The sequence below is a fragment of the Glycine soja genome, chromosome 12 (genome assembly GCF_004193775.1).
Source record: "Glycine soja cultivar W05 chromosome 12, ASM419377v2, whole genome shotgun sequence".
NCBI classification, from domain to species: domain Eukaryota; kingdom Viridiplantae; phylum Streptophyta; class Magnoliopsida; order Fabales; family Fabaceae; genus Glycine; species Glycine soja.
Window position 1 is genome coordinate 5801043 of NC_041013.1, and position 15361 is coordinate 5816403.

At 28.1% G+C, this 15361-nt stretch overlaps 1 protein-coding gene across 1 annotated transcript; it reads left to right on the plus strand.

Annotated features, from left to right (window-relative positions):
- The first annotated feature begins 639 nt into the window (after positions 1-639).
- On the plus strand, positions 640-1646 carry LOC114378566. Its single transcript, XM_028337193.1, has one exon. It carries the CDS (start codon positions 871-873, stop codon positions 1381-1383), a length of 513 nt encoding a protein of 170 aa, XP_028192994.1. The 5' UTR covers positions 640-870; the 3' UTR covers positions 1384-1646.
- The last annotated feature ends 13715 nt before the right edge of the window (positions 1647-15361 follow it).

The window sequence follows — 15361 nt, forward strand, 5'->3', positions numbered from 1 at the left end:
TTTCTCTTGTGAATCAACCAACAATCATTCCATGTGAAGTTGTTCTAACTCAATTAATGGTTTGGAATTTGGGTCTTGATATACAGTTTTACCTATTATCTATATACAGTATAAAAAAAAAAACAAAAAACAATGGCAAAGTATAATCTTGTGAATCAAACGGGATGTTGTTGGAAAAGTTGGAACAGTAAATGTATGGGTGTCCCTGGTAGTTTCTCACACGTTACTGAGAAAGAAACAGGAGAAAGAAAAGACAGAGAAGATGGAATCAATGGAATGAAACCTTATCCAGAATGTAACGCGGCATTTTCTGTTTGAGCAATAATACATAAAAATAAAAAATAAAAAACTGTTTTTTTTTTAAACATTCCACCGACGTTTCTAATCTATTTTTATAAATCTTATAATATTTATATTTTTTTCCTCCTTTTCTTTTTCTCTTGAAGTATCTTATAGCATAATGGTGTCCATAAAACACTTTTATTTCTCTTTATTAATTATCATTATCGATATTATTTTCACGGGACACACGATATTAACAACAAGAATATATCAGTTCGTAACTTCTCTCTCTTTCTTTCCTGTTCTTATCCAAAAAATAATAATGAAAACGAGATATATTAATACAACACCGATTTTCGTTTTCCTAACGAGAATAAAGAAAAGGCGAGTATAGCACCAAACCCTTTATAAAAGCACATCAAAGGAACCATGAACAACAACAACAACGTAGGAGAAAAAGAAAAGAAAGCCATCGACGAAGCAACTACAAACAACCTAGCACACAGAGATATATAGCGGAAGCAACCAACAGAAGAAATTTCCACAGTTCCACACGTACAACAACAACGTTATAGAATCACCACTTGCATGCTTACAATAATGGCCAGCAGAAAAAACCACTTCACTTCACGAAGCCACCGTTTTCTCCCTGTGGCCTCAGATATACACGACTCTGTATCCTTAACCATGGATTTGGAATCCGCGTTCGAGTTCGACGAGTCGGAGATTTACAACTCGGCCCGAGCCAACAACTCGTTCGAGTTCCGCAGATCGCTTCACGGCCGCGGCTCTAATTCCTCGGCCAAGAAAAAACCCTCTTCCTCCTCCGGTGATCCGGCTTCGGTGCCGGTCAACATCCCCGACTGGTCCAAGATCCTCGGGGACGAGTACCGGAGGAAGAACAACTTCCACAGCGACAACGACGACGACAACGAGAGTTACAATGATGAGAGGAGTGGGAGGGTGCCACCGCACGAGTTTCTTGCGAGGAATAGGGTAGCTTCGTTCTCCGTGCATGAGGGTGTTGGGAGAACCCTAAAGGGAAGGGATCTCAGCACGCTCCGAAACGCCATTTGGGCCAAAACCGGTTTCCAAGACTAAAAAAGAAAAAACCATAGCCCTCTCACTCACCGAACCGAATCTTCTTCTTTTTTTTTTTGGTTTTAAACCCTTTTTGGTTCTACTTCTGTTACTGTAATTGGTATGTATTTTTAGCCGAGATTTGTTTTTGTGAATTTTGGAGGTAAATATAATTTATAAGAGGTTTCGGTTATTAATTTCGAAGCCTGAGGTTTGTAATTTTGTACTGTATACGTACGTAGTACCCTCAAGGAATATTATTATATATATATTTTTTGAATGTTGATCGATGGTGTTTGTTTGGAGAGTGAGACGATATGACTGCAGCATGTGCTGTGATAGATCGCTTGAGTTTTTGTTTCTGGGTAAATTAAGTAATGGTTGTATTTCATGGACGGTGTGGGATGATCGAGTGGAAGTTAGGGGAGGGGATGGTGTATGAAAGGAACAGAAAATGAAAGTAGGTCCAGCTTGGTTGGGGTGATTGATGGTGGGGTTCGGGTCTTTAGGTTTGGGACCAATGGCCTAATTAGGCTCTATCATTCTACACCACAAACTTCATGAACTAGTGGGCACTAGTCATCAAATATCCATTCATCGCTGGCTTTTTAGTTTTTTTCTTTTTACATTGAAATAAATAAATAAAATGGGAATAAGATGTGGTGAAAGAAAACATTTAAAATTGATTGAGCATGAAACTATAAACAACACTTCTCACAAGTAATATTATTACTCTCTTTTTTCTTATAACCCCGTGGTAACTCTAAATTTAGATACAATTCCAGTGATCTTCCATTTACGTGCTGACTTCACTCAACACTTCAGTTGATGCAACACCTTAGGTTGAGGTAGCCCATTATGCAAAGTTGGCCTTAAGACAACCACCATATATAATTTCATGCAACAATCATGGCAATTCAAATTTTGAATCGAGGCACTTTATTTACCCTTACTTTCAAGGTTGAAATGTCAATTTTTCCTGTAAAATTGCCTTAAATAGGGTCGACTTTTTTTTTTTTTTTTTTACTATTGTTGCCTTCTATCTTCATGAATTTTCATCTTATTCTTCTGTATCTCCAACAACCCACAACCACTGTGGTTTTGAAGTTTTTTCTGATATTCTTCCTTAGTTTGTATTGCCTTTTTCACTTCCAAGTACCTTCTTCTCCCTCTTATTCTTGTTCACCAATTCTACACCATGTTAACCTTAAGGAGGTGGAGGAAGGCAATAATGGAATCTTTGTGGAGGTTCTCACAAAGCATCGACTATTGAGGTTGAGGTTGACCATATATAACGAGTCTTCTTAAGAGAACCTTAAATCAACCCCCATTCTTAACTATTGAAAAAGTTGGAACAAATTCGTTTGCGGAGGGAATATCCTTTCCGAAATGTGTGAAATGGGGTTTAGTTTGCAATTGAAATATTTGTTGAATTTAAGTTATAATTAGAATAACTATATTTTTTATTTATATTTACAAGTAATTTAAAGACTTCCTCTAAAAAAAGTACTTTAAAAACTATAACTGTGACTGTGAATGATGGTGTAATTTTTACATGAAGAATGAACTATATAATAGGAATTCTGGTCTCACTAATTAATTTAGTTTAACATATAACGGTGAAGATGCTATTTATAACCAAATCAAAGTTAATTTAGCATAACTTATGGGGTTTATTTTTTCGAATAAACTAAAGAAGTTGTGAGAAATCCTTTTCTATTTGTTGTGAGATAAGAGATTGAGATAATACGTACTGGGCAATTTTTTTTCTGTTTCCTGTATAAATAAATATATTTTTAAAAACATTAAAAAAAATTAAAAATAAGGTGAATCTTTTGTAAATTAAAATTGGAAATAAAAAATAAAAATAGGAAATGAAAATAAAAGTAAGCATGTCCTTATTTCTTGAATGTGGAAAGAATTGATTCAGAAAATTAAAATTAAAAACTATATTTTTTTTGGAAATTAAATTTGGAAAGTCAAATTATTTTTACAGGATTTCAGATTTTAATTTTCAAAACAATGAAACCAAATGCATATAAAAAAATATTATTGGAATAACAATTTAAAAAAATAGGAGTTATTGTTAGAAAAAGTAGTGCAAAAAGTAATAACCCTTAAATAAGACTCCGAAATGTAGGCCCCTTTGAGGCCCATCTTAACGAAAACACGAATCATGGAACAACCACACCATCATAATTCTCTTTGACAAATGGATTTTCCTTCGAAAGAGAAAACAAATGAATTTGATCGATCCGACTCCATCTTGACTAAAAAAAATACCAGTTGATTTATTATTCAGGTTAGATAAAATCATAAAAAGAGTATTTCAATCATTATAGGGCTAGACACCGAAATGTACACTTTTCAAGTCTGATAATACTAAATTAACCCGAATTAACTTATTACTGTTTTTATATTATAAATTTAATGCTTGTTTCTAATGTTATTTTGATTATTAGATTTTTTAAAAATATTTTGTTCTTATATTATAAATTAAAATCCTCAATATAAAAAGTAAGTCTCTTACTTTTTTCTTTATTTCAGTTAAATATTCTCAATATTCTTCATCTTCTTTCATAAAAGTGCATTTCATACAATGGCCAAGCTGTTTTATTTCTCAATCACCTCAAACTACCATCTTTACATTGTTATCTCTAAATCGAATTTCAATATGTTTTTTAAAATACAGCATCTATGGTTAAAAATAAAATTATGTCACAATTTAAACTATTCAATGTTAAAATATAATTTATATATTAAAAATATCTGTTTATCATGAATTTCATATATAATATAATTTAGATATTATTTTTTATAATGATTCTAATTATTTAAGAATAAATAATTATGTTGTAGAATTCACTTGTAAAATGCCGAGATGACAATTTTATCCAAATTTTATGGCTACTTGTAAATATAAAAAAAAAATATAGTTATTTCTATTATAACTTAAATTCTGAGTTATTTATAATTAGGATTAATTAAGTTTTTAGTCCTTCAAATTTTTTAGATTCTAACTTTAGTCCTTCAATTTTTTTTGACAATTTTTAATTCTTCATTAATTTTTATTGGTATTTTTAGTTCCTATAAAAAAATTTATCCATTTTTAGTCTGTTATTTATTTTTATTACTCAAAACTAGTTAAAGTTTTGTCCATTTTTAATCCCTCTTTTATTTTATATATGAGACTAATTTTAAGTAATAAAAATAAATGAGAAGTTAAAAATGGACAAAAAAATTTAGAAGAACTAAAAGTGATTTAAACAATTAATGAAGGACTAAAAGTTGTCAAAAAAAAATTGAGAGACTAAAAATTAAAAGTTAAAAAATTTAAAGGACTGAAAACTTAATTAATCTTTATAATTATATTCAAATTTAAGTTAAAATACTGGTTATAAATTATAAACATATATAAATTTTAAGATGACAATTTTATCCATACTTTATGGGTATTTGTAAAATAATATCCGGAATGAATATGATAAATACTTGCTCAATGAGATGGGTCCAAAATTATAGCATATTTGGATGATTTAAGTATAATTTTTCAATTTAGATGTATCTGGTTGATACATAGGGAAAGAGAGATAAGAAAGAAAAATTGTATATGTGATAGGTAATTTAAGAAAGAGAGAAATAAAGAGAAATAATAGATGTTAATGTATTTGTGATGGCAAGATGTGTATATATAATTATTTAAAATTATTTTATTCATTTTATTTTTTATGGCATATTTTATTTATTATTTTCAAAAATATTAGATATATCATATACGTTGAACTTTATTTTATTCTATGCATGTTAAAAATTATTTGTATTACCAAATTATTATGGTTTTTATCCTATGTAAGCCAAAATTTTGGCTCTCTTCCCGGATAAAATGCAATTAATGGATGCATGTATGAATATATGAGAAATGTTAGGAACATATACATTTTTTCTAATTAGTTAAATTTGATTAAAAATAATAAAATTTTGTGAATTTTATATCATATTTAATGATTTTTTCTTAATTTTAACCCATTAAAAAAAATATGTTTGATTGCGCTTGAATTTTAACCATTTCTTTATGGAACATTTTCCTGCAAACTATTTGCATCTCAGCTCGGAAATTATTCAATTGGTTTAGACTTTAGATTAGAGATTGCGCTTGAATTTATTATTTATAGTAGCAGCCGTGATATTCATTTCTTTGTTTACACCCGAATCTTTCATGATATTACCACTTTTTCTACTCCTATAAACATAGGATAAATCCTCGAGATAAAAAAAGTGATGATTATATATAATATTATAATATTAGATTTAAATATATTTTGTGTTATGTAATTATTTTGTTTAGTACTTAAAAAAATATTTTTATTACTTACTTGAATTTTCAAAATGTCACTTTTAGTCTTTAATTTTTTATGTATTAATGGTGTTATAATTTGTGATGATTTTTCTATTCAATTTAAAAATATATATTTTCTTTAAAATCGACAGAATATGTAAAAAATTATCACAATTTCATATTCGTATTTTTATTTATTTTTATTTAAAACTATCAGATGTAAAAAATGTCCTAAAATCATACGAGCCAAATCATTTTTTTAATAATTAAAAAATAATAATTGTTTACAATTAAAAATTGATACAAGTTGTGAAACCATGAATAAAATAAATAAAGAGGGACTAAAAGTATCATTTTAAAAATTTGAGGAACTAATAAAAATAAATTTTTTGTAAGGACTAGCAAAATAATTACTCAAATTTGAAGGACTAAAAATATATTTAAACCTTAATACTATCATAAATTCAAATTTTATTTCAAAAATGTTCTTAAATTTAAATGTTTTAAGTGATGATCACATTTAATGTAATATAAGTACTTATAATCCAATGAATGAGTGATGTAAAAACAAATATCATATAAAGGAGAATTGAATTGTAATTTATAAATTTTTAAAGCCTTTTTTGCAATCAAACAAAATTTTTGTCTGAAATAAAAACTTCATAAAATATAACTAATTTTCAAAAACACGATTTAGTCAAGCAAAAGATATTTTCAAATATCTAAAGGTAATTTCAAACCTTAGATCAGTTAAAAAAAAGATGAAACCTAGGGAGTTATACTGATTTTTCTCTGCCATTAAGACTACATCTAATTCTTGGCAAATCACCAAGTTCACTAACTTCACAACTTACAAGTATTATTTCATGACCACTTCTTAGTTTACAAAACAAGTTTTACCTCAAGCTTGACCAATACCTAGTATTCTTTGTTTATACTAATTCACTGTTAGCTCTAAAAACTTAAAGGAAATTTGTTGGTTGTGTTTGTATAATGACTAAATCTATGATCATTTTAAAGATGGACTTATAGTTTGCATTTAGTCTTTTATTTCAATATGTTGATTGTGTTTTGAAAACCTTTTTCTAACTTTTCAAGAACACATAAAATGCTTTTTACATAAAGAATAGCAAATGAATGTTTTCGCGCATAAGTTATCTTTCATGTCTTTAAAGCTTTTTGGTATATATAAGCTTTATCTTCAAGATTTTGTTGTGTCACAACAAATAGAATTTTCACTTCTTCGTTTGATGAATGTGGTTGTAAGGGCATTTATTGCTTGTATTAAATGTGCGTCTTTTCTTCATGCAGAAATTCCACTCTTTATCGTTGGCATATTGAACACCTTAGCATGCAGTCACTTCCTTTTTTGTCAAAGCAAGTTTGTGCAGCATATCTCTTCTTTTGATGAAGATTGAGGAACTTTAAATATTGATTTCATTTATTCTTCATAAAATTCGACAGACCCTAAGAGAATATTTCTACAAATTAAATATTAGACACAAAATATTAAATGAAATCTTAAGTGTCATCTTTGATGTCGCATCTATTCATGCTTCTATCTGGCTATTGTTTGAAACATCAAACACAAATTTCACAAGACATGTTTGATAGCACATAAGACTCAACATTTAATCTTTGTATTTGTTTACATCTAATCAAAATAAGTAAGAGTTCTAATTTATCTTAAGACACAAATGTTTTTTTAGCTTAACAAGTATTTAGTAAATAGAATTAATAATAAATTAAGTGTATCGAAGAAATTTTACCCTAAATAAGTTTGAAACTTTTCATAATTAGGATCAAAGAAAAACTAGCTTGTTATTACTTATATATAGGACTAGAGCTAGTACATAATTTATAATGTTAATATATCTTTGTAAATTCTGTGACGACAAGATCTCTTTCCATTAAATAGCCATGGGGTGAAGAAGCTGAAGGCTAGCAGGAGCTTATAAATAAGGTAAGCTCAATTTTGGAATTTAGAAAATATGGACGTGCAGGAATCACAGGCCAATCCAATGGTAAGCACGAGATTGGGCCCGAGAGAGAAAAAGTTAGCCCAGCCCACAAATCGTAGCTCGTGGCGCCAACGTCCGCTGACAGCAGCTACCGGTCAAAGTCAGAGACCCAGCCGAGACAAGCAGCAATTGGCAGAGCAACAACAACAACAACACACATTTCTTCATAAACCCCAAGCGTCTTTCTCTTTCTCTCTATAACCACACATACACACTCTCTCTCTACAATGATTGATTTCGAAAGAGAGTCAGAATCAGAGGGAGAGATTAGGGCTTCCATTGAACCCGCTTCTCCAGCTCCGGCAGCAGCGGCTATGCCGGCGAAGGAGGAGGCAACACCAGCGCCACCAGCGGCTCTCAATTCGAAATCGAGCATGTAGAAATAGAAGAAGAAGGCGACACCAGAGTTGAAATTGATAGAATCTCAATTTTCGATTCCCACACTAATTTAGGTTCTTAGTTTCAATCAATTTGATCGTTTGACATTACGAAAAATCAATCTAGTGCTTAGTTTTGTTTATTCTCAATAGATTTAGTCATTTATTTTGACGACTATTGGTCAGTTTAGTCTCACATTGGTCGAGAAATTATTAGGTAGTCTTGGAATACCACGTGTCCAGGGTCCCAGCCAATTTCCATGTGACATGTATTCGAGTTTTTCAATTTACGACAAAGAATTAATTACACTATATTATGTGTCATGAAAATAAAGACTTGCAACCATGTTTGTCAATGGATATAAGATGTAGAAAATGAAATATTTTTGCTAGGAACTAGCCCCTTTTCATGGTGATTTCCTTGCAAATGCTGTAAACATGTATGATAAATTTCTGTTTAATAAAATTCCTTTACAATTTATTCTTTTTTAATGTTCCCTTTGGTCAATTCATTTTATATAGGAAAATAGTTCTTTGTAAAATCATTACACTATCGATTTGTGAAGTGTTAGGCCCTAAAAGACTTCATTATTTTCTCATCATCTGTTTTAAGGGTTGTACATCTTTTTAAAATGATGTTTAACTGATTTTTGTGCTTCTAATAGGGTTGTTATTTCCTGCACCTCGAAGTTGCTTCCTGCACCCCTTTTTTGGTTTTCGAAATGACCAATCTGAAATGTAAAATTACACTCTTTGTAAAAAAACATATAAATGACGTTTCTTTTTATTGATCCACTGATACGTAATGCAACTTTCCCTTCCCTTGTGATGATGAATGAAAAGGATGAATAAAAAACGGAGAAAGACGAAGGGGGAAAAAACATGCAAATAAGAAATATAACTAATCAAGATAAAATATCAAAACATTCCTGCATGTGCCTGACGAGTTTGAAACAATAGAGAATGGGACTCAGCTTGAACTTGATTATTTTGTTTAATATTTTTTATTTAATATTTAATTAGTTTTTTTAAAAAAATTTATTGATCAATTTTCTCTTCACTTCACTAACTAGATCAGATTTTCAATGCCAAAGCCCAAAAGTGATTCTAATGAAAGCTATCTTTCACAGGAAAAAGATTTTCTCACATTCTTTTTAATATTCTCACCTCCCACTTTTTTTTGTAAAATTTCTATTCTACCCTTCCCTTCATACAGTGATTCCTCTTTCATCCATGTGTTTCTATTTTTTTTTGTTTAATTTCAAATTAATGTTATTAGTATTTAATCCTGGATATATATAATTTATTTATTTCCTTAATGACGTGATATCATTTTACTATTATTAGTCCCTTATATAATGAGTAGAGATTTTTCTGTATTTAAATTCTTAAATATGGTAAAACACTAAAACTTAACTCATCTAATTTTGACAATTAAATGAGTCAACCTTAATTGGGGACGAGTCCTCTCTATTTTTTTATAAAAAGTAGAGACAATCCATTGTTTATTATTAATATTATTTTTAGCATGTTACTTGTACATAGTATTGGCTATCCTTAAGCCCAATATGAAGATTGTTGGATATAGTTGCAAACCAAATTATATTTTAGATGGATCTCCTTACTTTGGAAAGATTACGAGTAACTATTGCGAGTATTTTTGTATTCCTTTCCCCTTACCTTTATATTTTTAAACCTACTAAATCCAAAGCTTTATTAAGTACTTGTAATTTGCTTCCTACCCCTATTATTTAAAACCCACTAAACCCAAACTCATCTTAAAAGCATTTAGTTTTTTCATTTTACTTTTTTTTCTTTCTTGAAGCTTCTTGCGAGCACACGGTACTACCGTTTCTCCAAGTTTCTTGCACACAGACAACATAAAGTTACAAGGTTTTTAATTTTAAAAAATAAATTGGGTATGGATTCCCACTATTCCCAAACTCGTCCGAGTTAAAGGCATAAAAGGGGCATTTCATCCTTTCTTACTCAGATACAAATATAGAGCGAGAGAGATAAGCACGAGACTCTTACTCATGAAAATAACAAAAGATAAGTAAGTAGGGAGGATTTTTTGTGCTTATGGTAAGTAAAGTTGTTGGTTTTTTTAGTATAACATTCCTTTTTTTGTTATTTAGAGTTATTGTCAGTGAAGGTCATTGGCTATTCGTACGTTCTTGTAGTCCAAAATTTTGATTAATGCTCTTTTCTTTGATTAGTTCTTGTAACATCAGCCTCGTCTTCTACGATTTTCCACAAGTTGTTCTAAATTAATAGCTTGTGTTACTTATAATAAGATAACATAGTTTTCTAATTTATTTGAAACACCTCTCCTCCATTAAAGGATTTAAAATTGTTACCCTTAACCAACGACCTTGTGGAGATTAATTGACACGAATTCTTCTAATTTAATCAAAGGTAAAATAAATTTGTTAACATGTGTGTAGCTTCTTTTTTTTATTTTTTTTGTCAACCAAAATAAGATATCATAATAATGAAAACGGTACCAGAGGTACCACGGACTGGTACCACAGACAGACAAGAGAATATAACCAAGTGACAGGGAGAAGGAAGTCTGATAACATCTTCCCTAAATCTTCAATGTATGTCACTCCAAATTGTTATTGCTAAATTACAGTAAATGAAACTGCATTAATCTCTTTGGACACAGAATTTTGAAGCAAAAAAATCATATTATTATCGTTGCACTCCCAAGATTGAAATGAAGAACCTTCATTAGGTTTAGGCTGCAGGATTAAGCCATTTACAAAGCCAAATTCATTTTTTGGCAATGAGTGTAACATGCATGATTCTCTTCATCCATTATTTAAAATTGTCACTCACCAAAGGTTGAGAAATGAGGCGCAACCTTGGACTATCTAAGGGGTGAAGAAAAAAAAAAGATTGTTCTGATCTTCCATGAATGTACATTGTTGATAAAGAATCAAATGAAGTAGAAGATATAGTTGTTGCACCCACAGAAGAAAAATTTTGCTATAAATTTTGGCACCAAAATGAGATATGCAATCAATCAAGGCAGGAATGTGATATTGCCTTGAAATTGTATCATATGATTTATGCTTGATAAGATCAGGTCAAGCTCAAAACATCTAAAACTCAAGCTTTAAGCTCACTGATAAAAAAAAATTATTTAGTTTTTATAAAGTAAATAAGGTACCATATATTGAAAAAATATTACTTTGACAAAAAAAACTTTAAATTTAACTCTCGCATTTAAATTTTAAAAAATTCTTAAAATTTATTATAAGTCTTATTTATCGTTAAATCAATCCTCATGCAACAAGATAAAAAAAAAGTGTACAAAAAATTTATTTCAACATATTCATTACACAAATAATAACAAACCCATTACTATATTAATAAAAAAAAACTTCTACTAGCTAAAATTGTTAATCACTAATTATGAAGAATTTAAATGTTCATCACAATTCAAGCATGAAAGCACATTTAAGCAAGATCCAGAAAGGTGCTCATCACAATTCTTAGCAAAAGAGACGCCCAACCAGATTGTTGGTGTTAATGTTGATGCTTACAACCCATATGAACTATCATTAACAATGTTTACTGGTGTAGTTAAGAAAAATGTAACTTCATGAACCATTTTGTATTAATAAAGGTAGTAAAGGAGTATAACTTTCACTTTTAACACAGCTAATTCTAAAGCAGTATCATATGTAAAAAGACCAAATGCTTAATTTTTTGTCTCATCATTATCATATTTTAGTCATGTTATTGCCACATCAACTAAATTATTGACAGAGTTAACAGCATGCATCAATCTTTAACTAATACGAGTGTATAAGAACTAATACTTAAAGTTGTGTTAATTATAATATTATATAGATCAAATTAATGATTTAGTCCATAAATTTCTTTTGTAGTTAATACAATTATTTTTTTGGAGAAAATGCTTAATTTTTTCATATTGGGAAGAATCAACTCTAAATAAAAAAAACCCATAAAATACATTCATATTTCTTGTTCAATAATAATTATACTTTATTACGAGAATGAAATTATTCTTTTTGACAGCATATTATTACAAAAGATTTTTAATCTTCTTTAAGAGATATGCTTACACTCATAGGTGAGTTGTTTCCTTTCAATAATAATTTTTTCACATGCACTAGTCAAGATTCAAATTTTTTATCACATGCTTAAGGAACCCAAGTTTAGTATCTTTTTTTTAAACCCACTTTTTAAAAAAATTTCAAGATTTTGTTTTTTGTTTAAATTTTAAAAAATTATTTAAAATGTAAACACACAATAAATTCCGTATTTTCACTGTTTTTATGGAAAAGTGATAAATAAAAAAAATACAGCACATATAATATGATTAAGCGCTCAATTGGAAGATGACAATGATTGTATCTAGCTATGTGGCTGATAGAGGGGAAAAAGTGATTAAAAAAGAAAATGAATCAATATTTTGTTTTATTTTTTTCATCTATTATTTCCTAGTCTATACTTTTGTGTTCAAATATAATAAGGAAAGCTTTTTTCCTATCTGGACAAGTGTGTTTTTTTTTCATATAGATTATGGTATACTTTAGTAGTGATAATTATATTTGAGTTGAATAAATTTTTCTTTTAAATATTTAATATAATTCTATATTTAGGATTCAAACATCATCAATGAGTATTTTTTTTAGGAGACTAGGAGTTGGATAAAAGTTAATCCAAATACATCTTTAAGATGCATTTGGATTAAATTTTCAGAAAATATATTTATGATTATTTAATCGTGATGATTTGTAAATTATTATTTTTTAACATCTAATAAAAATTTAATTCATTGATTTATGGAATCTCTAGTTTAAAAAAAAATGCATTATTTTATTCTTTTCAAGTGTCTATTTTTTATATATTTTTTATTTACAAAGTTGATAATAATACTGTATTAATTATATTTTTGTCAATTGCTACTTATTGTTACTTTCTACTTAATTTTTAATTGATTTACATACTTACAATTAGTATATGTACTTATTGTGGAGTAAAAATGAAAAAATGCATAACAAAGTTCAAAACTATTTTATGAAAAATAAGAAATTTATTGTGTTAATTAGTTAATAAAATCTTCAAAACATACTATAGTTTTTTAAATATATTTTTATTAAAAATATAATACTCCTATTTTTTTTGTTTGTTGGAAAATACATATAACCGAGTCCTTAGTGACTGTATGATGCTCCTTCATGTAATGGCATGTGTACCAAAATATGATGCCCCATTAAATGCATGGATGTGAATGATGATAAGGTGCGTTCAATTTAGTTGGGTGGGGAAAAATATAATAAATAAGAACAAACTTTTTCCTCCCCAAGCCTCTTTCATCATTTACGTTGGCCATCTTCATTGTGGATTCGGTGCCTCCAATTTGTCAAAGCCACTATTCACCAATTTCGGAGATTAGGAAAAAAAAAAGTTATGTTCCCCACTTAACTCTACCACGATAATGAACCCCAGTGCTTTTAATATAGATTTAATTTTGATTCAATAATTTTATGATTTTTAGTTTTTAGTTTTTATAGTTTAAAATTTATCTTTTTTAGTTTTTATAATTTATATTTTAATTATATTTTAGTCTCGTTTGAAAGGTTTTTTTTTTAATTTTTATAATTTGTATTTTAATTTTTTTTTAATTTCTATAATTTGAAAATAATTTTTTAATCTTTATAATTTATAATTTAATTACCTTTTAATCCTTACTAGATATATATACATATATAATTAACTACAAATTAATTATAAATTATCAATTATTTATTTATTACAAATTATCTTACGATAAATTAGTTATGAATGACTTGTTAATGTTTTATAGTTAATTGTAATTAATATTATTCATATTTTGATGGTAAGGACTAAAAGGAAATTAAAATATAAAATATAAGATTAAAAAGATCACTTTTAAATTATAAAAATTAAAAAAAAATTAAAATGTAAATTATAAAAATTAAAAAAGTCATTTTTAAACTATAAGAATTAAAATACAAATTATAAAGACTAAAAAGATTATTTTTAAATTATAGAAACTAAAAAATATTAATATATAAATTACAAAGACTTAAAAAATTACTTTTAAACTATAAAAAAATGAAAAATAAAAATTATAAAACTATAAATTTTAAATTAGGAATTAAACCTTTAATATATATAAAAAAAAAAACACACCATGCTCTTCTTCCGACTTGGCAAAGTATCTATCTTTAACCCCCTCCTTATATATAGCATCTCTCTCTCTTATATTTTTGCTAAAGAGGACTCTCCCTGGTGAGGCCACCACGCATTCACACTGAAGAAAAATAGTAGTAAAACACACCATAATCATCTCACTAATTCAGATCACGTGACCTGTTATTGGGTCCTTCACCTTCTTTAGTGCCTCTTGCATTATTTACACCATTATGAAAAAAACTAAGTGCCTCCGTTACTGTTTTACAATCATGACCACCCCTTTTGGGAGCCACCACCTATTTTAGTATTTGCATCAAAGTGCTCTTATGCTCCAAAGTTCAAACATTAGCAATCAATTTTTCCATTTTTAAAAATTATTAAGTGTCATTAGTTTTTACAAAAGAATAAATTTATGCTCCTAATGGTTTAATCATAATTTATAGTTTAGTAATAATGTAAAGTAGATTTATAAAAAAAATATAAAGCTTAACTCATGAGATTAATACAATGGTATAACATATTTCCGATCATATGTTAAATAATGATTTATTTAGTGAAAAAAATTATATTTAATTTTATTTGTATATAATTTTTTTTAATCAACAACAACCAACAAGTAAATTAATCTCTGATCAAGTAAATTAAGAGACCTCATAATCTTTAATCCATGATCAAAATAATCTCAAGTTAAATTTTAAACGAAAATTCTCATCATCTATTTCCTCCTTTTTCTATTTATAAGATTGAGTTTTAAATTATATTTGTTTCAATTATACTGTGTTTTGTATTAATCATTTTTAAACTATAAAATAATATATTGAAAAACTATTTTAAAACTATAAAATAATATATTGAAAAATAATAGTAGAAGAGAGAGAAATATTAATTATATTGATAAATTTGAAAAAAGTTATAAATTTATTATTATTAATTAATTAATTTTAAAAGAGAAATAAATAATCGAGACTCGTATAAATAGGAAGTGATGAGAGAGTAATTTAACGGCATACCCATCTTTTACTAAGAGAGAGGAAGAGGAGGAAGGGAGGCAAGAATTCTGCAAA